Raw genomic sequence first — 24,346 nt, forward strand, 5'->3', positions numbered from 1 at the left:
TATATGCAGTTGAGGCCAAAAGTTGACATACATCTAGGCTAAAGGCATTCAAATTCGCAGCACCTCACACTTCATGTTACCCATGTCAAGTCACTTACAGTGTCTTGCAAAAGTATTCATCCCCCTTGGTGTTTGTCCTGTTTCGTCGCATTACAAGCTGGAATTACAATAGATTTTTGGAAGGTTAGCACCATTTGATTTACACAACATGCCTACCACTTTAAAGGTGCACATTGTTATTTTATTGTGGCCCGAACAGAAATCTGGAGTGTGTATAGGTATTCATCCCCTTTCATATGAAACCCCTAAATAAGAGCTGGTCCAACCAATTCACTTCATAAGTCACATAATTAATTGATCCACCTGTGTGCAATCAAAGTGTCACATGATCTGTCACATGATGTCTGTATAAATCAACCTGTTCTGGAAGGACCCTGACTCTGCAATACGACTAAGCAAGCAACATGAAAACCAAAGAGCACTCCAAACAGGTCAGAGACAAAGTTGTGGAGAAGTATAGATCAGGGTTGGGTTATAAAAAATATCCCAAACTTTGAATATCCCAGGGAGCACCATTAAATCCATTATAGCAAAATGGAAAGAATATGGCACCACTACAAACCTGACAAGAGAAGGCCGCCCACCAAAACTCACAGACCGGGCAAGGAGGACATTAATCAGAGATGCAACAAAGACACCAAAGATAACACTGAAGGAGCTACAAAGATCCACAGCGGAGATGGTAGTATCTGTCCATAGGACCACTTTAAGCCGTACACTCCACAGAGTGGGGCTTTATGGAAGAGTGGCCAGAAAAAAGTAATTGCTTAAGAAAACATGTTTGGAGTTTGCCCAGCAGCATGTGTCTGACTATCCAAACACATGGAAGAAGATTCTCTGGTCAGATGAGACTAAAATTGAACTTTTTGGCCATCATGGGAAATGCCATGTGTGGCGCAAACCCAGCACCCTGAGAACACCATTCCTACAGTGAAGCATGGTGGTGGCAGCATTATGCTGTGGGGATGTTTTTCATCTGCAGGGACAGGAAAGCTGGTCAGGACTGAAGGAAAGATGGATGGCACTAAATACAGGGCAATTCTGGAGGAAAATCTGTTTGAGTCAGCCAGAGGTTTGAGACTGGGACGAAAGTTCACGTTCCAGCAAGACAATGACCCTAAACATACTGCTAAAGCTACACTGGAGTGGTTTAAAGGGAAACATTTAAATGTCTTGGAATGGCCTAATCAAAGCCCAGACCTCAATCCAATTGAGAATCTCTGGCATAACTTGAAGATTACTGTACAGCAACACAACCCATCTAACTTGAAGGAGTTGGAGCAGTTTTGCCTTGAGGAATGGGCAAAAATCCCAGTAGCTAGATGTGCTAAGCTAATAGAGACATACCCCAAGAGACTTGCAGCTTGAATTGCAGCAAAAGGTGGCACTACAGAGTATTAACTTTGGGGTGGGGGTGAATACCAAAACAAGACAAACACGAAGGGGGAGGAATACTTTTGCAAGACACTGTAGGGTATCTCCTTTCTTTTCCTAAGAGGTAATTTCAGAATAATAGCTGAAAGACAGATTTATTTCAGCTTTTATTTACCATATCGGATTTTCACTGGATCAAAGGTTTGCATACACTTTGTGAGTATTTGGTGGCATTGCCTTTTAATTGCTTGAACTTGAGTAAAACACTTGGGGTAATTTTGAGAGTTGGGGAGAACTTTTTCTCATTTGGGGTTGTATAATTATAGAAATAAATCTGAAGATTTTAACCATGGAAAAAGAACAGACTTACAATGATATATCAAAGTGAACACATTACGTATAGGTTTTTAATGGTAATGATAATTAGAAAGTGATTAAAATGCCTTTTGCTCTCTTGTGCCAGTTAAAACAGTTTGAGCAGCAAATCAGCAATGAAAATGTTAGCTGTGTGGAAACCGTTTCTAAGAGGGACATTAGACAAGGAATTTGTAAAAGGAATATGTAGAAAAACCTACTGTGTTCTGTTTTTTTTCTGTTTACTGCTTTATTATTTTTATATATGACATAAACCAACACCCCCCCCCCCCCCCCCCCCCCCCCCCCCAGGATGGGAAGTGGAACATTGAGGAAGTGGAAGGTGAAGGAGGAGGTGATGAAGAGAAGAATGATGATGAAGGGAGTGATGACAGTAGTGATGATGATGATGAAGACGATGATGATGGTGGTGATGATCATACTGATTTGGAAGATAGCATAAGTGATGAGGATGAGGAAGATGAAGAAAAAGAGGAAGAGGCTACTGCAGAAGTGAAGCACACACTGAGTGAAGAGGAGAAGAGAGAGATTCAGGACACAGCCCGTGCAGAGCTGCCCTACACTTTCACAGGTATAAAGCAACAGATAAATAGATTTGTTGGAGGGGTCGGGGACAGACCAATGGGGAGGGAAAGAGGCAGGGAAGGAGACTGATCATGCGTGTGTATGTGTGTGTGTTAGCTCCTGAGTGTTACACGGACCTGAAGGCAATGCTGCAGGGTCACTCAGCTGATGAACAGTGCCTCATAGTGGAGAGAACGAAGAAGTGCAATCATCCCAGTCTGGCTGTGGGAAACAAAGCTAAATTACAGGTGACCTTTGACCTCTGATGTGACATCACACACTGAATTCTTGGGTTTCACGCGACGTCACAGCCACCTCATTAGTTATTCAAAACTTTAGCTGGTGGTCAACCAAAGCTCAGTTGACAAAGCATTTGTACGGAGAAGGTGCATTGCTCGCATGAAAAATGCCTTACGCTTGCGTTGTTTTAGGTTGTTTGAATCGATCAAACCATGAAACTGATAAAAGTTTCTTCAGGGTTCCACGTGAACTAATAAAAAAGGGCAAATGAACACAGGATTTCACAAAAGACGTCGAGAAAGGTGGCTTTTGAACCTTTCACTGAAATCGAAGGGAGCCGAGTCGAAGCATGCTCGAGTTTGCAGTGATCACTTGGTGAAAGGTTTGTATCCCTCTCAGCTGTCCTTAGTGTTTTCCAAGGACTTTTCTTGCTATGTGTCATTATTCTACGATACTTTTTTTAGTCGCGAAGCGCTAAAGTCCTCAGGTGTTTCTTTGTTTACTCCTCACTCGATGGCCGTCATACTGAAAACAATGTGTCTCGTTTTCTTTAACAGTGTGTCCTCGCGGTCTTTTCAACGAGTCTTTCAGCAAGTGTATGCGATCAAAACAACCACGAATAATAAAGTCCATATGCATGAAGGTCGTGACAAAATTCTTCCCCAGCCATACAGGTACAATGCGCCATGATCACTTCTCCATCTTGTTTAACTAAGATCCAGGTCTTTAAAGGGGTTTCTGATTATCTCTGTGAATGATTTATAGACTGGTACCCAAATTCAAAAAAGTGCTTATTTAAGGAGTTAAAGGCATTTTTGAGACAAATGGCCCTTTTCCACTACCCTTTTTCAGCTCACTTCAGCTCGCTTCAGCTCACTTCAGCCCGACACGGCTCGCGTTTCGACTACCAAAAACCAGCACGACTCAGCTCGTTTCAGCCCTGCTTAGCCCCTAAAACTCGCACCGTTTTGGGGTAGGGCTGAAGCGAGCCAAACCGTGCTGACTGAGGCTGGGGGCGTGAGCAGACACTCCCCTGTGCACTGATTGGTGAGGAGGAGTGTCCTCACATGCCCACACACGCCCCGCGAGCGCGCTGGGATCTGTAAACACCGCAAACCCGGAAGAAGAATAATTACGAATTACGAGAATTTCTGAAGCCTTATGCGCCTCGCCTCATCTATACGCTCTTGCCAGTATCTGTTGGCGTTGTCAAGCCACAGCACCAAGACCAGCAACACTAACGACTCCATGTCCTCCATGTTTATTGTTTACTATTCGGGTCGTGAGACTACTGCTTAAAAGCTCACTGAATCAGTGACATACAGAGCATCGTGGACGAGTTCGTGGAGCGCAAGGCTCGCCGTATGCCCTTCAAATAATGCGCGCAGTAGGCTATTGATGTTTTATTATGAGCCATGTACAGTATGTCGCCGAATGTTTTTTTGTTTCTGAGTTACATGCTCGTTTGAAGGACTTAATGTACAAAATAACATAGTTGCACCCCGTAGTGTTGAAATTGGTAAACACAGTGCATTCAGTGAGGTTTGCACCGCCCTCCTTTTATTTCTGACTCTTCCTGTCACTGCTGCAACCTCTGAGCGCTCATTCGTATGCCCTTCAAATAATGTGCGCAGTATAGGCTATTGATGTTTTATTATGAGCCATGTACAGTATCCTAATGTTTTTTGTTTCTGAGTTACATGTTCGTTTGAAGGACTTGATGTACTAAATAACATAGTTGCACCCGGTAGTGTTGAAATTGGTAAACACCGCAGTTGCGGACATTTTGTAGCCTAAAATGATGTTATGATAAGCTTTAATAAAGGGTCCGGTCATTTGCCCCGCCCCCGGCCCGGCTCTGACTTGTTCCGCCACTGTCACTGATGTCACTGTTTGCGCTGCTTAACGACATCACATGACGTCCACCCACTTTCGCTAACTCCACCCAATGTGTCCACCCACTTCCAGCCAGCACGGTTCAGCGCGGTTGTAGTCGAAATGCAACTCCAACAGCCCCGCTCAGCTCGACTCAGCTCGACTCGGCACGGCACGGCTCAGCCGCGTTTGTAGTGGAAAAGCGGCAAAAGTCGGCAAACAGTCTTATTTTGTCAATTTGGGTGTGCCGAATTCAAATCTGCAATATGCCGAGCTCTATCTGACCTCTAGAGGTCACTGAACTTTGGGCCTGTAAACGTCTCAGCTGAACCCAGTTTCTCAGCTTTCTAAGGAATGAAATGTACTAAAATGATTAATGAAGTTAGCAAATGGCCTTGTTTGTTAAATGTTTGGGTGCTGAATTCATTTTTCATTTGTAAAACGACATACAGTGGTGCTTGAAAGTTTGTGAACCCTTTAGAATTTTCTATATTTCTGCATAAATATGACCTAAAGCATCATCAGATTTTCACAGAAGTCCTAAAAGTAGATAAAGAGAACCCAGTTAAACTAATGAGACAAAAATATTATATTTGGTCATTTATTTATTGAGGAAAATGATCCAATATTACATATCTGTGAGTGGCAAAAGTATGTGAACCTTTGCTCTCAGTATCTGGTGTGACCCCCTTGTGCAGCAATAACTGCAACTAAACGTTTGCGGTAACTGTTGATCAGTCCTGCACACCGGCTTGGAGGAATTTTAGCCCGTTCCTCCGTACAGAACAGCTTCAACTCTGGGATGTTGGTGGGTTTCCTCACATGAACTGCTCGCTTCAGGTCCTTCCACAACATTTTGATTGGATTAAGGTCAGGACTTTGACTTGGCCATTCCAAAACATTAACTTTATTCTTCTTTAACCATTCTTTGGTAGAATGACTTGTGTGCTTAGGGTCGTTGTCTTGCTGCATGACCCACCTTCTCTTGAGATTCAGTTCATGGACAGATGTCTTGACATTTTCCCTTAGAATTCGCTGGTATAATTCAGAATTCATTGTTCCATCAATGATGGCAAGCCGTCCTGGCCCAGATGCAGCAAACCAGGCCCAAACCATGATACCACCACCACCATGTTTCACAGATAGGATAAGGTTCTTATGCTGGAATGCAGAGTTTTCCTTTCTCCAAACATAACGCTTCTCATTTAAACCAAAAAGTTCTATTTTGGTCTCGTCCATCCACAAAACATTTTTCCAATAGTCTTCTGGCTTGTCCATGTGATCTTTAGCAAACTGCAGACAAGCAGCAATGCTCTTTTTGGAGAGCAGTGGCTTTCTCCTTGCAACCCTGCCATGCACACCATTGTTGTTCAGTGTTCTCCTGATGGTGGACCCATGAACATTAACATTAGCCAATGTGAGAGAGGTCTTCAGTTGCTTAGAAGTTACCCTGGGGTCCTTTGTGACCTCGCTGACTATTACACGTCTTAATTTTGGAGTGATCTTTGTTGGTTGATCACTCCTGGGGAGGGTAACAATAGCTTTGAATTTCCTCCATTTGTACACAATCTGTCTGACTGTGGATTGGTGGAGTCCAAACTCTTTAGAGATGGTTTTGTAACCTTTTCCAGCCTGATGAGCATCAACAACACTTTTTCTGAGGTCCTCAGAAATCTCCTTTGTTTGTGCCATGATACACTTCCACAAACATGTGTTGTGAAGATCAGACTTTGATAGATCCCTGTTCTTTAAATAAAACGGTGCCCACTCACACCTGATTGTCATCCCATTAATTGAAAACACTGGACTCTAATTTCACCTTCAAATTAACTGCTAATCCTAGAGGTTCACATACTTTTGCCACTCACAGTTATGTAATATTGGATCATTTTCCTCAATAAATAAATGGCCAAGTATAATATTTTTGTATATTGTATACAAAAATTATATTGTATAATATAGAAAAAATATTGTATAATATAGAAAAATATTGTATAATATAGAAAATTCTAAAGGGTTCACAAACTTTCGAGCACCACTGTATGACCTCTGATAACCTCAAGGTCATTAAACTTGGCCTATGGACCCTTTTCACGTGACGTCACGACAAATGCGGCCGCCATTTTGGACATGTACTACCAGTAGTTTACCATAGCCAACATTGAGGAACGGCAGCAAAGGCTTTACCCCGTTTAAAACAAAAAACAAACAACAAAGAAAAAAACTCTCATATATACTAACCCTGATTAACCTGTATACCCTGTATGCCCCCACATTTTGTATGCTGCTGAATCTGTCCTTTTTTCAGTAGCTTTGTATAAACAATAACCGCTAAATGTAATGCAATGTTATGTAAGGTGATCGCCTAGGCATTCTCATTGTGAAAAGTAAGTCACATGTACATGGACTGGCATTTAATGTTGTATTTGTTCCTTTCTATTTGTATTTTTGTCTGTTCATATTCTTTTTGGGGGAGTAAAGTCAGTTTAAAAATGCCGTTAAATGCATAGGCCTATAGGCCAAGTTTAATGACCTTGAGGTTATCAGAGGTCATATGTCGTTTTACAAATGAAAAATGAATTCAGCACCCAAACATTTAACAAACAAGGCCATTTGCTAACTTCATTAATCATTTTAGTACATTTCATTCCTTAGAAAACTGAGAAACTGGGTTCAGCTGAGACGTTTACAGGCCCAAAGTTCAGTGACCTCTAGAGGTCAGATAGAGCTCGGCATATTGCAGATTTGAATTCGGCACACCCAAATTGACAAAATAAGACTGTTTGCCGACTTTGTCTCAAAAATGCCTTTGGGTATCACAATTCTGGATTTTGGTACCAGTCTATTACCTGAGAGATAAGAGCCAACACAAGTGAGAATCAAGCCAAATGTTGTTTGTTTATACTTCAACTTGCAGCGCTTCGTTGTAAAGATGTGAATGAAAAGCTTAAAAAAAATCCTTCCACAGGCAAGAATAATCCAGGATTCATTCGGCAGCGACTTGATACTGAGGTCCTTTACCCAGCCACATACAAAACAGTTGTAAGCCTCCATACTCTTCCACGCTTTCATCTGTTTTGTGGTGTAGAAGGATGTCTGCAACACCAGATAGTTCGAGATGTCGGGGAACTCAACTGAAGGGTAGTTTTCGAGATCGTATGACAAGTCCTTCTTTCCCAGACTGTAGGGGTCGATTCCATTGCACGTAGCAATCTGCTGAATATATCTAAAGCTAGCAGTGGCTTCTAGGTTACAAGCATACTCTGATAAGTTATCACTAGTTGTTTGCACTACGGCAGCCGTTTTGGTTTGCTAAACCACCAGCTGTTTTACCAGAAGTGAAATCGCTAAGAAAAGTCACGTGACTGAAACCCAAGAATTTGCAATTTGGTAAATGAACCCTTCAGACCATGGCTGTGTTCAATCTATTTCAACGCTTACTACTATTTATTATGTATTACTCCAGTTTAATGTAATTGCTACATCATTTGCTGTTAAATTTTTTTTTTTTGGTTGTTGAATTACTGGTGCTGTTCTTCTGATTCCTTCACTAATGAATTTATGTAACTTTTAAAAGCTTGAAAATTTTTTACATTTAAAGTGAGTACTTATTGCCTCGATAATTTAAGTGGTTTGTGGTAATCAGTTATGTATGTATAAAATAAGCGTATTTATTTTTTTCGCGGTCCGGTTTCCATCAAATCCTGCACTCTGATTGGCTGGCGAGCGGGTCCGTATCGTACGATACGGACCCCGGTTACGGACCTCTGGCGACTCGCTCGTTCACAACGACAACAAACGTAGCATTTTTTGTCAACATTTATCTTTTTTTTTTTTAATAAAATTTATTTATAAGATTATCAAAAATCTTATAAATTTTTGCCAGCATTTCTCAGGAGAATAGCATTAATTTTACAGCATGGATAGTGATAATGACAGTGTTCACAGCGAAAGCAAGTTTTACTACCCTGAGGAAGAAGAAATAAAAGAAAACTTTTCAGGAGAAAGCTAAAAACCTCTAACTTGCTAATGCCGAGCAAAAACATGGCTAAATCCTGAATGACTCCTATTTGTATAAATTGGGGACTACATAGGTGGCAAAATGTAGTTTTTTTCCTGCCATGGAAGTGCACTTGTATACCGAGGAGGAAGCAAATTTGCATTACAGCCGTGAATGGGGATTCAAAATAGCATTAATTTTACAGCATGGATAGTGATAATGACAGCGTTCACAGCGAAAGCGAGTTTTACTACCCTGAGGAAGAAGAAAGAAAAGAAAACATTTCAGGAGAAAGCTAAAAACCTCTAGCTTGCTAATGCCGAGCAAAAACATGTCTGAATCCTGAATGACTCAATTTTGTATAAATAGGGGACTACATAGGCGGCAAAACGTAGTGTATTCCTCCCATGGAAGTGCACTTGTATACCGAGGAGGAAACAATTTGCATTACAGCCGTGAATGAGGATTCAAAATGGCGGCTCGGCTCAGTTTTCCCTTTCTGGCGCTCTTGTTTTCTGTTAGAATTTGTTAAAGAAAAAAATGTATATATTATTTACCAGCTTAAGGTCGGTCCGTATGGTGAAATGCCGTGACCTCGGCCTTGAATACTGACCTCGGCCCAGAGGGCCTCGCTCAGTACTTTCAAGACCTCGGTCACGGTATTTCACGATACGGACCTCCCAGCTGGTAAATAACATATATGTATTATAAGTACTGTGCACAAGTTTTTGGCACATTTAAAGAAATGTAGTAGACCAAAAATGGTTTAAAAAATAAAGAAATGTTTCAACATTACAAAAAATACTATAAACAGCAGTAAGCCATAATAAATGAAACAAAATCAATATTTGGTGTGAGACGACCCTTTGCTGTAAAAAATACAAATAAAAAATAGTAGTCTGAGGTACAGTGAATGCAGTTTGATAAGGAAATGAGCTGTAGGTTTTACTGAGCATCTTACAGAACCAGCCACAGTTCTTTTAACCACTTTGACTATCACACTCGCTTCTTAATTTTGCACCAAAACCCAGCAGCCTTCATTCTGTTTTCTTTTTTTTAATCTCAAACGTGGTCTGTTATGTAATATGCTGCTCAGATACAAGCATTTTTTTTTTATCCTGTAACGTGCTGGAAAACAAATGTTTGGAACGTTAAAATGTTGTTGTACTGACTCAATAATGCAGAAGTCATAAAATAGAAATCTATACCAAAGTTTGTATGAAAAAAAAATAGGGGGCCTAAGACTTTTGCGCAGTACTCTGTGTGTGTGTGTGTGTGTGTGTGTGTGTGTGTGTGTGTGTGTGTGTGTGTGTGTGTGTGTGTGCTCGTAAAATATAATATATTCTATATGAGAGACAGGCCCATCTGAGCTGCTTTATTTTAATGTATTTCAGCCAATCAGATCATGGGACTGGATTGAACTCTATGCATCTCTTTTACAGAAGTTGTTTGGCTTCCTTTTGGAGTATGTAGGTGAACTAGCTACCCACAATCCCCCACAGCTCACCACCATCAACAGACTCATCCCGTAAGTGTGCGCGCGTGTGTGCGATTTCCGTCCAACTAAGTTAACTGAGTCAGTTTACACAGAATTGAAATAAAATATTTCTCTTTCTCTCTGTGTCTGTCTCTCTCAGGCAGATCTTTTCTTTGTCTCAGCTCTTTCCTGAAGCAGCATGTCAGGTGATGCAGTCACTGATTGGCGATGCTGCTCACAGCATGGCGCAGAGTGTAGAGGTCAAAGGTCGTGCTGCAATCCCAAGGCTGGATATGGTGGGTTTTTTTTTTTTAAATGCATGCATGCCTAACAGTATATATGTCTCTCAGTAATGCAATGTGAGAAATAAATGGTGTGTGTGCGTAGCTCGTCTATCTGAAGCTCGTCACTCTGCTGTTTCCTGCATCTGATTTCCGTCATCCAGTGACGACGCCAGCCTTCCTCTACATCAGTGAAGCTCTCACTAAGGTAGTGTGTGTCTCTATGGTTGTCTGTGTGTTTGAGGATTTAACACTAATCTCATATTAAATACTCATTAGCGCTTTACCTAGCGGGGTACATTAGTGCAGTTTTTTGGTCCTATGTTGTGTAGATAGAGTAGAGTCACTCTACTGTGTGACTCGGTGTCTGCGAGCCCAAAACACAACTCGTATGTGTGTGTGTGTGTGTCTTTCTCACACAGTGCACAGTCGTGTCTCTGGAGAGTGTGTGTGCAGGTCTGATACTGTGTTGTATAGCGGTGGAGTGTGTTTCTCTCTCCCAGCGCTTTATACCTGAGCTCATTAACTACCTGCTAGGGCTCCTGCACCTCGCTGTCCCCACACACACCTGTACCGGTAACACACACACACCTGTACACGTAACACACACATTTGCACATCTGAAACAGGACAAAGCTGTTTTAATACAAGTTTTCAATTTATTGTGTGTGGTTTTTTGTTTTTTTAGATTACCATGTGGTTCCTCCATTCAGGCCACATGGGAAGAGCAGTGAGCTGCTGCATGTGTGTGATCCACAGTCAGCTCACAGCTGGACCAGGAAAAGCATCTCGCTCTCATCAGTCCACAGAGTTACAGCTATTACAGAGAGGGAACGAGACCACTACAAGTAACATACGTATACACACACCACTATATGTAGCGTGTACACATACACAACACGTAACACACAGACCACTACAAGGAACACACGCCAGCACCGCTACAAGTAGTGCACACACTGCTGAAGGTAACACATATTCACCACTACATGTAACCCATACACACACTAAAGCTGGGCTTTATACGCAGTTTTACTGCACAGTGAGGTGTGGGCTTGGTTTAAAGGATCCGGTCTCAACTGCTGATTGGTCGATTGCTGTAATATCCATCATGACATCATCACCTCGGTGTTGAAAATTAAGTTCCGTCTATGTTTCAGTGGAAGTTTCACACTGTAATCTGAAAAGGTTTAAACAGTGTAACGATTTTGGTGTGTGTGTGTGTTAATTATCACTCCTCTGTCAGAGAGCAGTGATGAATCATGTTGATGTCTAAAGTGTTTATTTTAGTGTGTGAAATTTCCCCACACGCACACAGAGCCTGGTGTTTTTTGTTCTCCAGCCCTGAAGAAACAAATCATCCTAGACCAAAACAAGATAGTAGTGTTTTTTTTGTTATTGTTTTTTTTAACATGAGAGTTTAAAGGTCATAGGCAATGGTCAGAGGTGAAATGTAGAATATCAACTTTATTGTCTAGAAGAACGACCCAAAAAGCGAATTCAATCTTCCTGGTGTCTAATTTGCACCCTAAAATTGAATAAAACGGTTAAAATATACTGTTTTGCCCAATTTCCGAAGGTTTGTTTACATCTCACTTATGCGCACTTTCACCGCCAGGGGACCGTCGTCATGACGTCATTCAAGCCAAACAGACCGGGAGCAGTTTTATGTTTACTTGTGAACCGAGCACACGTGTACAGACTTTGGTCGTGAGAGGTTGTGTAAAACGTCTGAAAGCGATAGCAATTTTGAAGTAGGAACTCTCCAAATTTAATATCGAGAGGTGAAACCATATATGTATGAACCTATGGCCGTTGCGAAGCAATCGGTGAATGTGGCTCACTGGTTTGACCATGCGGTCTCGGAATCGGACAGCAACTCGGCCGACTCTGATCGCAGTGACCCCGGACTTCAACAAGACTCGCGCCCAAACGATTTATCCTGGTAGTTATGATAAATTCCTACTTTTGTCGTAATACTAAATAAGTACCCCTTTGAAGAATAATTAAACCGCCCTCCCTAGTGGATATAGGTAACGTTGACTTGACAGTGCGCCGGTAGGCCAGATTAGCCTGCCATCTGCGGCATTATACTATTTATAGCCGACTCTAAGCGAGGAAATATCCCTTTGTCTCATTTCCACAATGATCGTACAGGATCCCTCAGGATTCCTGACTTGTCAATTGCAAGCAAAAGTAAAAATGTCTTCCTCCAATCTTCTCCTTTTTGCTTGAGCGTTGCTGCTCCGTTTCTTCTTTGACTGCTTGATTTTGTTTCACGCGCACAATCCACCCTCTGCCTCATCTCCTCTTCCGGAAAAAAACAACCCTCTGGCTTTACTCACACAATCCACTCTCTCCGCCTCGTCTCCTCTTTCGGAAAAAAAACAACCCTCTCGCTTCACGCACACAATCCACTCTCTCCGCCTCGTCTCCTCTTTCGGAAAAAAACAACCTTCTCGCTTCACGCACACAATCCACTCTCTCCGCCTCATCTCCTCTTTCGGAAAAAGCCAATCCACTCTCTCTGCCTCTTCTCCTCTCTCGGAAAAAGGTAAAAACTTCTTCCTGAACCAGTCCCGTTGTTACAGTTTACTGCACAACAATAAGGCATGGTTTTTCTTTGGAAAATCCTGAACGCACGTCTGCACTCAAGCCGAACGGCAATGTAAGTAAACGGAAGTGGACTCAACTCAAGCGGTTTGTTTGGCTTAAATGACGTCACGCGCCGAGTGGTCATGAAAATAGCCGAACAGAAATTCGCCGCGATCCGCGCTAACTTATTTTAATTATTACTTATTAACAATACTTCCTGGGACCAGAAGAAAATTACAGAGGGTTTTTTAACATATAAAGTTTCAAATGTGCATAAAATTAAAACCGTTGCCTACAAGCTTTAATCACAAACTTTGCATAATTCTTGTACTCCGAGCATACATTAAACGCAAAGACCGTGAAAATTTAATGCCATATACACTCACTGGCCACTTTAATAGGAACTTGTTCTTGATTCTAAGATTCCTGTTCTTGGCTGGCAGGAGCGGAACCCAATGTGGTCTTCTCCTGTTGCGTGCTGAGAAGCTTTTCTGCTCACCACGGTTGTAAAGAGTGATTGAGTTGGGGAGAACATGCAAACTCCATACAGAAAGGCCCCCATCAGCCACTGGGCTCGAACCCAGAACCTTCTTGCTCTGAGGCAACAGTGCTAACCACTGCACCAAGTTATCACATCAATGGATATTTTTTCTTCCCTCATGATACAGGAATAAGGGCTCAAATTGTGAAAGAGTGGTTCAGGAATCATAAGGAATCATTTTCACATATGAACCGGCTGCCATAGAGTCCTTACCTTAACCCCATTGAAAGTGTTTGAGATGCGCAGGAGAAGACTTTGCAGAGTGGTTCTCCTTTCCAGTCATCAAGACAAGCTCTCGGCAAAAAATTAATATATGTCAAGATGGAAATAAACGTTGTGAGCTTGCATAAGGCTGTTGAAACAATGCCATTACAAATGCCTATCCTCTGTAGTATCACTCACTACAGAATTCCAAAGCGCTTCTTGAAGCAACATCAGTTCAAGAACTGTGCATCAGGACCTTCATAAAGTGGGTTTGCATGGCTGAGGAGCTGCACACAAGCCTAAGCTCACTATGCACAATGCCAAGCGTTGGACGGAATGGTGTAAAGCATGCTGTCTCTGGACTCTGGAGCAGTGGAAAGGTGTTCTCAGGAATAATGAAGCAAACGTCATTCTGTGGCACTATGGTGGATGAATCTGGTTTTGATTGAGTAGGAATAATGGTCTAGGGTTTGGGTTTGGCCCTGTAGTTCCAGTGAATGGTATTGTTAATGCTACAGCATTGGTGTTGTAGTCAAGTCACTAAACCTCGAGTCCGAGTCCGGTCTCAAGTCCCCAGTGTTTAAGTCCAAGCCATTTAAAGAAATTTTTGAGTCGAGTCCAACACAAACCCCGCTATCAACAGGGCAAATAACATGAGAGAGGGTTAACACTAGCTAGTTCATCGGTCAGCAAGCCCCGCTATCAACAGGGCAATGAACAAACGTGTCACATGCTTCTCTGGGTGGAGTCTTGTCAAATGACGATTGAAGTTCGAGGTTGTCCCTGTCGTCTCCTTGATAGTTCTTCTACATATGGAACACATAGCAGTGCATTTTTTTCCCGCTGCACGAGAAGTCTGTATAAGCAAAGCGGACAATCCTCGGGGCTTCTCTCCAGGCATTTTAGCGCCATTAATGTTAGTTTGTTCCTGAACATGACGTATGAACAGGTGAATGTGCATTCTCTTGCATGAAATTAGTATAAAAATTAATGTAGATATAAATATCTTATGCCAGATTATTATGGCATGTTACAAAAATGAAGAGAAAATCAGGGTCCTCGTCTCCAATTGACGAGTCCGAATGCAGTTAATGCATGAGTCCAAGTCATCAGTGCTAGAGTCCAAGTCACGAGTCCTTAAAGGAAAAGGCAACTTTTGTACAAAACCAGGTGTGTAATAGGAGAAAAACATATACGTAATCAGTTCCGTTAATTATTTCCATTATATATCGAACATGAAAAAATATTTTTAACTTTGAAATCATGAATTGACACAGAGGAGTCAAAGTTGGAGGAGTCAGCCATTTTGAGATTGTAGGCAACTATAAACCAATCAGAATCTTTCGTTAATGCGCCTCCCTCTGATCTGTGATGTCACTGGGCCCATGAAAACAGTGTTTACAAGCAGATCACTGTGATTAGGAGTCCCGGCGGGTGGCTTGTATTCGATTCGTTTATATCCCGACCTTGTCAGCTGTCAGATTTATGTTCATGGACCCAGTAAGCTGGTAAATAATATATATTTTTTTTCTTTACCAAATTCTAACAGAAAACGAGAGCACCCGAAAGGGAAAACCGAGCCGAGCCGCTTCACGCATGCGCAGTAGGCTTGGTAGGACAAATCCAAATAGGAGTCATTCAGGATTCAGCCATGTTTTTGCTCCTTGTTTTTACTCAACCAAAGTTATACAGTATTATGAGCTTTAAGTTGCATAAATAAAACCATTTGGTGAAACTTTGAAGAAGCGTTTGTACTGGTTTTTTTACCTTATTACCATGAAGCACTGAAGAGTTCTTTTCAGTGGTGGGCCGCATGATGTCACGCAGTAGATCAATATGGCGGAACGCATCTTCGCTGAGCTCAGCGCAAGCCCATATTATTAAAAGTTAAAAGATACTGTTATGCGGTCTGTTCTTTCTCTATAAATTCCATGATCGATTACTTTATATATTTATCTATTTGTGGTGATTTTGTACAAAAGTTGCCTTTTCCTTTAAAATTAGGGCACGAATCGGACTCGAGTCCGAGTCCTGGGCTCAAGTATTACAAGCCTATACAGCATACAAAGAGTTTTACAGTTGGATGCTTCCAACTTTGTGACAACAGCTTGGGAAAGGCCCTTTCCTGTTCCAGCATGACAATGCCTCTGTGCACAAAGCAACAGTTTGACACGTTTGCTGTAGAGGAGCTCCAGTGGCCTGCACAGAGGCCTGATCTCAACCCCATTGGGATGAATTGGAACGTTCATTGTGAGCCAGGCCTCCTCACCGAACATCAGCGTCCAATCTTACTAATGCCCTTTTGACTGAATGGATGTAGATTTCCACAGACACACTCCAGAATCTTCTAGAAATATTGTGATGGTCAGGTGTCAGCATGCTTTTGAGGCATATAGTGTATGTCCTTGTCTTTGCTTTTAAATATTTAATGGCTGAAGGCACAACGAGAACTAAAGAACCTTGATTCTGATTTTAACTCGGTATGTTGCAGGTTGTCTGTGCTTTACGTATGTTTGGATTTGATAAAGAGATGCACAGGGCTTTATCAACAACTTCCTGCCTACCAGCACATCTTCCAGCCAATCAGAATCCTCCTAGCTAAGCATCTTCCTGTTACGGATTACCCATCCGCTCTGCAGGTGAGCAACAGATGATGTCTTACAGCACCCAGTAAAACTGTAACCAACCTGCTAACTAATATTCACAAGATGGCACATGACATTGGCACTCTGGGAAGCTGAGCACACTCAAAGCAAGTCAAAAGAATTACAAATGAAATGAGTATAAGATGAAAAGATATTTAGCATACAATCAGGGTTCTACCTAGGCCTTTTCAGCATATCGGGCCGATCCACAATGTTTCCTTAGTGCTACGCCCACAATATTAACGACGCCTGTAAAAGTTGTCAATACATTAATAAAAAGACTTGTCGATCTTGAAAATGTGGTCTTTTGTTTAATTTGCTCTTGTTATCCCTATGCAGTGGCGACGGCACATCGCTGTGCGAATGTTCTACGTTTAGAACGGCTCCCTTTCCCGTCTACATAAGCGCCCAGTGCATAGCTGCCTGAGTAGTTCCATGGGGAGATTGTCACTGATCATGGGTGGGTTTCCCAAAAACCTCTTAATGCTAAGAGCCGCTTAACTAGGAGAGAGAGTGTGCATTGTGCTGGTCGCTCTACCATTTAACGATGATCTTTGTGCTACGATGCTTTTGGGAACCTCGGCATATGCTAGTCCGGTTTACCTCCTTCCTCATGTTGTGTTCGCGGTAAAGTGCCGTCCATGTTAAGAGGCGCTTACGTGCCAGTCCCCGAGTTAGATCAGATCTGGATAGTCATGTATTGTAATTGAATGGCTGAAGCTGAAGATAAAGCTGACACTCGGTCAACATCAACTGGTTGTTCTATTCTTGTTCCATAAATACGTCACCAATATCCAGTGGTGCTTGAAAGTTTGTGAACCCTTTAGAATTTCCTATATTTCTGCATAAATATGACCTAAAACATCATCAGATTTTCACACAAGTCCTAAAAGTAGATAAAGAGAACCCAGTTAAACAAATGAGACAAAAATATTATACTTGGTCATTTATTTATTGAGGAAAATGATCCAATATTACATATCTGTGAGTGGCAAAAGTATGTGAACCTCTAGGATTAGCAGTTAATTTGAAGGTGAAATTAGAGTCAGGTGTTTTCAATCAATGGGATGACAATCAGGTGTGAGTGGGCACCCTGTTTTATTTAAAGAACAGGGATCTATCAAAGTCTGATCTTCACAACACATGTTTGTGGAAGTGTATCATGGCACGAACAAAGGAGATTTCTGAGGACGTCAGAAAAAGCGTTGTTGATGCTCATCAAGCTGGAAAAGGTTACAAAACCATCTCTAAAGAGTTTGGACTCCACCAATCCACAGTCAGACAGATTGTGTACAAATGGAGGAAATTCAAGACCATTGTTACCCTCCCCAGGAGTGGTTGACCAACAAAGATCACTCCAAGAGCAAGGCGTGTAATAGTCAGCGAGGTCACAAAGGACCCCAGGGTAACTTCTAAGCAACTGAGGCCCTGTCCACACGGCAACGGATTCAGGTGACTCCGATACAATTGCTTATCGTTTAGGCCTGGCGTCCACACAGCACCGGCGTTTTGGGTGCCCAAAACGCAGTCTTTTTGAGAACAGGTTCCAGAGTGGAAAGATCTGGCAACGTTGCTGTTGTGAAGTCGTCTGGATGAGTAGAACGGATTTGTTTACGATGATGTCACAACCACATGACTGTGAGTGCTTCACGCCGGGTAGAAGTGTAACGAATATCACCAGGAAAAAGCCTTACAGAGCACTAGTGAGAGTGAAACACGAGCTTGGATAATATTATTATTATTAGTAGTAGTAGTATTAGTATTATTATTATTATTGTGTTCAGTGTTAGTTCACAGTAGTAATGCAAGAAGCAGAATAGTGACAGTAATAGTGAAGCAAAAACATGCAATTGTACAAACACTGCAGCTCTACAGCAAAATATTCATTTATGAAATGGTCTGATTCTTAACACCAGTAGTGCCAATAATGTTCTCATTGCGATGCGAGTTGTCAACAAATCCTTTAACCTGGTTCATGAAACGCGCTTACAAAATATTTTCACTGTGAATATTTGTGTAATGGTGCAATCCCGCCAGCAAAAATAGGGGGAAAAAAGGAGCGATCTCACCTCTTCAGATGTTGATTTAAGTCCGACAATACATTCCTCAAAAAGGGCGTAGAGGAGCAAATTAATCCAATTTATTCTGGACCATTTAAGACGCCACCTTCCGCGTAGAATCATACGTCATCCTCGCCGCCATATTGGAGAGGTCAAAGTGGAGAATAAAGATTAGCTGCGTTTAACTGTACCAACAGGTTTACCGTCCAAACGAGATCATATGGGATTACCTTTCACAGGTGAGAAACAACAAATTAATCCATCGTGTATCATTCAATTTATTCCGGACCATTGAAGACGCCGCCTTCCGCGTAGAATCATACGTCATCCTCGCCGCCATTTTGGAGAGGTCAAAGCGGAGAATAAAGATTAGCTGCGTTTAACTGTACCAACAGGTTTTCTGTCCAAACGAGATCACATGGGATTACCTTTCACAGGTGAGACTGGAAAAATACTTTTCATTGTATTTGGTCATTATAATGTAATTTTCCAAACAGATTTTCCTGACTTTGTGGCTAATATGAAGTCTCGTGCATAATAGTTTATACGCATGCGTCGTTACTTCTTCTATTGTTCTGGTGTCTCCGAAGGGACCGTCTTACAGCGCCCCTAGAGGTGTGGCATGTGTATTGCATCGTTTTCAGCAAGCGTTGCGTTGCCATATGGACCTGATATTTTATTGATTGTTGCCCATTTGGACGCGATATATTTTTAAATAACATCTCGTTGCCGTTGTCATGTGTATGTAGCCTGAAGGCCTCCCTCACATTGGCTAATGTTAATGTTCATGAGTCCACCATCAGGAGAACACCGAACAACAGTGGTGGACAAGAAGGTGGGTCATGCAGCAAGACAACGACCCTAAGCCCACAAGTCGTTCTAGCAAAGAATGGTTAAAGAAGAATGAAGTTAATGTTTTGGAACGGCCACGTCAAAGTCCTGACCTTAATCCAATCGAAATGTTGTGGAAGGACCTGAAGCGAGCAGTTCATGTGAGGAAACCCACCAACATCCCAGAGTTGAAGCTGTTCTGTATGGAGGAATGGGCTAAAATTCCTCCAAGCTGGTGTGCAGGACTGATCAACAGTTACCGCAAACATTTAGTTGCAGTTATTGCTGCACAAGGGGGTCACACCAGATACTGAAAGCAAAGGTTCACATACTTTTGCAATTCACAGATATGTAATATTGGATCATTTTCCTCAATAAATAAATGACCAAGTATAATATTTTTGTCTCATTTGTTTAACTGGGTTCTCTTTATCTACTTTTAGGACTTGTGTGAAACTCTGATGTTGTTTTAGGTCATATTTATGCAGAAATATAGAAAATTCTAAAGGGTTCATAAACTTTCAAGCACCACTGTAGTTGAATATTGATTATAATAAGTCTTCAATCAAAAACAATCACAACAACTTTTGTAAAAAAAAAAAATTCATTAATATTACCAATAAAGAGTGACTTTCAGCGAGGCCTGCACGTGCCCAGAAATGCAATAGAATGCATCTCCAAGCATGTAGAACATCCCCCCCCCGGCCGTTATGACTGGTGCCACTACACTGATATTTTAGTCTAGGTAGAACCCTGACAGTAGAAGTGAAATTAGAGTGAGAGAATGTGAATTTATAGTTAATAGTTAGTATTATAGGCTGGTTATTTATTTTGCAGGCATGTAAACAGGTGTTGTGTACTTGCTATGTTTGTAGGACCTGCATAAAGAAATCCTGGAGGCCATTCCAGAGACGCCATCCCAGCATGCACCACTGGTGTTTAATAAAAAGAAACCCATCCCTCTCAAACTGCTGCGGCCCAAAGTGGTGGAAGTGTGAGTGCGCATGCAGTGTGTGATTTATAGCAAGTGTGAGATTTATGCTGTGTGTGTGTGTGTGTGTGTAATTATAGTGAGCATGTAGGATTATTTATTTTAATGAGTGTGATCATAACAGAGTACAGCAAGTGTGTAAATATAACTGTGAGAGTGCATGTATAGTGAATGTGTTATTATAAGGAATGTGTTATAACTGACAGTGAGTGTGATTATAGTGTGTGTGTGTGTGTGTGTGCTTGGAGCGAGCATGTGATTGTAAGAGTATAGTGAGTGTGATTATCGCGTGTTTTTATAACTGCGCGTATAGACCCCTTGCACTAATGTCATATTCACGTTAGCAAACATCGCTATCCTATTCCTGCGGGACAAGTGAACCTTGTTTACATACTGTTCACATACTGAAGCCAAACGAAGATGTCCAGTGTCTGTCGCTGTTGTCCGAAGAAAACTGCAGCTAAAAAAGCTCTACTACCCGATTACTTGGATAATCTTAGTTAGAAAGAAGCGAAGATAGATATATGCGGAAATTAGAGTTTATTAGCGGTTATGATCCGTACAAAATTCTTCGAAACGACTGGAGAGACAGTGCAGATTTATGGCCTAGCGTTAGCTACGTGTTGGAATATGCCTCCTTTTTCCCAAAGCGTCCCGATACAGAAGAACAGTTTAAAACAAAAAAAACTACAAAAGCAAGAAACGCTTCTTTGTGTAAAGAATTTTCCCCGAGATCAGCTTTTGGGAACAGAATGTTGCGAAAACCAAAGCATTTACTCTCAAAGGACTCCGACCTGAACTGTGGGCTGGATGGTATTCCCAGCCCTCCATATCTCCGCAACCCCAAGGACATCTAGTTACAGAGTTATTTGCACTCTGTCATTTTTACAGTGATACTTATTTTTGTTAAAACAATATCTGAAGTGTTATTCTTTGTAAAATAACTAAATATCTTTCTCTAGACTTTAAAACAATATTGTAAGATTTTATTTTAATTTTATCTAATAGTTGATGGTACAGTAATTGTCAGCGCTAACAGAGCCAGCACATTCCAGTTGTAGCTGTAGTCATATAGTAACTATAATCGCCCTTGCAATAATAATTTCAATAAATGGGTAATGTTCAGTTCCCTCTTCATTTATTCTCGATTCAAAAGGCACAACTGAGTCACACAGGTTGATCGGTGTGTAACGGATAGTAGCAATTTTATCCAAAATAGTTTTTCCTGCCTTAGTTGATTTTATTTCCATTTCACATGTATGCACCTGTTGTAAAGTTCAGTGTGTTTCTGTAGAACTCTCTCAAACTGTAGGGTCATTACTACACTCTGGCTCCATGGGGACATTTTCCACAGGACTGGGTTCCTCTGATAACAGAAGCAAAGCTTCAGCGCTCGCTGCTCTTAATCTTTTCTGTTCTTTCAGGATTTATTGTGCATGTCGCTCATTTTGTTTTGTTTTTTTTACTGAGTTATGTCGGAGTTGTTTGAAATCAATCTGGTTTTTCTGTGTCGAATAAGGAAGCGGCTTCATCTGTAAGAAAATCAAACGCTTTCATGAAGAAGCTAACTCGAATGCGAGCAGAAAAAAATAAAACAAGATACTTAAGCAAACTCTTCCATACTCACTTCCGATTTTCTATTTTTTTAAATGCATTTTAAATACAATCGCAAATTTCTCTGGAGTTTTCAGGCTTAGCCACTCTCGTCGTATTCTCTTTAACCCCTCATTTCTTCGTTGTTCTTGAAGCGTTCGCGTCTCTTTGTTAACATTTTTCTTGATAGCGGGGAGATGGTAATACTTTTCATCTGTTTCTCTATTCGAGCGATTTGAACAACCAAAAACAGCGCAAAAATGAACCATATTGAAGACAGATTAAACCTTGCTTACACGAAAGACGGTGCCTGTTTGACCCCTAGGTGAAATTATCACGTGATGCGTGATGTCATGCGCAAGGGGTCTATAGCGAGTGTGAGATTGTAACTGTGAGTCTATAGCGCATATGAGAAGAGTGAGTGTGTGATTATAGTATTTTTAACAACTGTTATAATAACAGTATATTGAGTGTGTGACTGTAACTGTGATTATAGTGAATGTGTGACTTATAACTGTATGAGTGTAGCAAGTGTGTGACCAAATATTACATCAACCTTGTCATACTAGATGCGGTGTTTGTGTACTCATTTTAATAACAGACTTGATGTGTGAATCTTTCACAAATTTTAATTCACTGATTTTGACACATGGCATTTATAATTGTGTTAATGTAGTCGTATATTTTGGTGTTTCTGGCATTCAGGCTGGATTATGGGAGGAAACGAGGGAACACAAAAGAGGAGAAGGAAAGAGAGCGACTGAAGCACAAGTATAAGAAAGAGTTTAAAGGTGCTCTGAGGGAGATTAGGAAGGACACGCGCTTCCTCGCTCACACCAAACTGTCCGACACCCTGCGCAGGTTAGTGCACACAACAATGGACACACTGCACACGATATGCTACACACACCGAAGCACACACAATCCAAATAATATGATCAATGGTTGACTAATCAAATACAGTGCAACTGAAGTGGCTAAGTCTGATGTAGAGTTTTCTCTCATTATATAAGCAGTTCTGGTCATATGCAGTGTTCTAAAGAAGTGTGTGTGTGTGTGTGTGTGTGTGTAACAGGGACACGGAGAGGAAGAGGAAGGTGAAGGAGCTGTACGGTAGTTTGGCCTCTCAGGAGGGTGAGTGGAAAGCACTGAAGAAGAAGAAAAGGAAGTGATGTCACAGTGCAAACCCCACTTCCTGTGTGAAAAGCTGAAACTGTGTACAGTTTAATGTTGAAGAAAGCAAGAGTGTCTTGTTGGAGCAATACACACTTTTTTTTTTTTTTTAATAAATCTTTCTGAACCAGTTTGTACATTGTGGTATTTTGTGAAATGAGCAACTTTTTTCTCTCCCCCCCCCCCCCCTTCCTCTCTCTCTCTCTACACGCTGTTTGCACTGTTATTGGAGATGCTTTAATTTCATTGTACATGTGTATAGTGACAATAAAGGCATTCTATTCTATTAAACCCACACAGTAACTCGGACGTGTGGGGAGGGGAGGCACGTTTTTATTCTAGTTTACATACTCAATAATAAATTAATGGAAGATGGAAAAATATTGATGATAGTTAATTCCAGTTTATAGTCCACCAGTTATCAAACAGGCTATTATCTCAGCCAGCCCCTCCCCCTGCCCCATAAATCAATTAATCAATCAATGAATCTTCAACTGTCCAGCTCAGGTGAGTCTGTGCCAGTCAAATTTTTGTTTTTGGCTGAAAGAATTGGAACCTGACATAATCTGTTGTTGTACTCCATCCACCTCAAGGTTCAATATTTGGTGCATGCTGTGATGCTTTTCTGCTCACCACAGTTGTAAAGAGTGATTATATGAGAATCTGGCCATTTTCCTCTGCCCTCTCTTATCAACAAGGCATTTCCCCCTACAGAACCGTTGCTCACTTAGTATTTTTTTGTTTTTAGCACCTGTGTTCAGTGTAAACGCTAGAGACTTGTGTATGAAAATCACAGCGGATCAGCAGTTTCTAAAATCAGCCCTTCGGATAACGATATCCACGCCACGATCGAAGTCACAGAGGCAACTGAAGCTCTTGACCTGTATCTGCATGATTTGTTTTGTTTTTTTTTTTTTTGCATTGCGCTGTTGCCTTATTATTGGCTGGTTAGATAATAGTATAAATGTACGGGTGTTGGTAATAAAGTAGACAGTGAGTGTATAAACAGTACTCGGACATTTTGACCAATTTGGTCATAATCAACACATGTTTGAACTCAGTAGTGCACTCAAGTCAAGCTTTATTAAGACATGTTCAGGGCAATTACAGCAGATTTTTGGGTGGAGGACATCTCATAAGGCGTAAGTAATGATTTGTGTTAGTGTGTATTTGAGTATTGCATGATGAAGTGCATTAGGCTGATTCTTCGACTGCGGTTGATGAAGTTGTAGAAGTTTCTGAAACATGAAGAGGAACAAAGTGAAGTTTTAGTAAAGCATTCATTAAGGGGAACAGCAAATATCAAATAACTACCAACTGGAACAAAGGAAAATGAAGCAATTGGCACCATAAAAGGTTAGATTTCCCTTTCACAAACTGTTCCACTTGGAATACATTAACCATCCCAATAACCACTGAGGACGCATTTTGGAAAAAGACTTTAATGTTCTAATACAATGGTTTAGG

The 24,346-nt window shown here is 41.3% G+C and overlaps 2 protein-coding genes across 3 annotated transcripts in view; one reads left to right on the forward strand and one right to left on the reverse strand.

The window, feature by feature from the left end:
* The window catches only part of nop14 (NOP14 nucleolar protein homolog (yeast)), a 37,359-nt gene extending 14,343 nt beyond the window's left edge, over positions 1–23,016 (forward strand). The window contains exons 9-19 of the mRNA XM_060936024.1: positions 2,101–2,380; positions 2,491–2,621; positions 9,931–10,016; positions 10,126–10,261; positions 10,353–10,454; positions 10,669–10,822; positions 10,935–11,094; positions 16,078–16,225; positions 19,998–20,116; positions 22,412–22,567; positions 22,782–23,016. Coding sequence (XP_060792007.1) covers positions 2,101–2,380; positions 2,491–2,621; positions 9,931–10,016; positions 10,126–10,261; positions 10,353–10,454; positions 10,669–10,822; positions 10,935–11,094; positions 16,078–16,225; positions 19,998–20,116; positions 22,412–22,567; positions 22,782–22,878 — 1,569 coding nt within the window. The 3' untranslated portion in view covers positions 22,879–23,016. The remainder of the gene's footprint in view (positions 1–2,100; positions 2,381–2,490; positions 2,622–9,930; positions 10,017–10,125; positions 10,262–10,352; positions 10,455–10,668; positions 10,823–10,934; positions 11,095–16,077; positions 16,226–19,997; positions 20,117–22,411; positions 22,568–22,781) is intronic.
* A 927-nt stretch (positions 23,017–23,943) lies between these two features.
* Positions 23,944–24,346, reverse strand: part of LOC132895426 (arylsulfatase B-like) — a 30,402-nt gene continuing 29,999 nt past the window's right edge. For both annotated transcript variants that reach the window (XM_060936027.1, XM_060936028.1), the window contains one exon: positions 23,944–24,117. In XM_060936027.1, coding sequence (XP_060792010.1) covers positions 24,074–24,117 — 44 coding nt within the window. In that variant the 3' untranslated portion in view covers positions 23,944–24,073. The remainder of the gene's footprint in view (positions 24,118–24,346) is intronic.

This window comes from Neoarius graeffei, chromosome 12 (assembly GCF_027579695.1).
Source record: "Neoarius graeffei isolate fNeoGra1 chromosome 12, fNeoGra1.pri, whole genome shotgun sequence".
Lineage (NCBI taxonomy): Eukaryota > Metazoa > Chordata > Actinopteri > Siluriformes > Ariidae > Neoarius > Neoarius graeffei.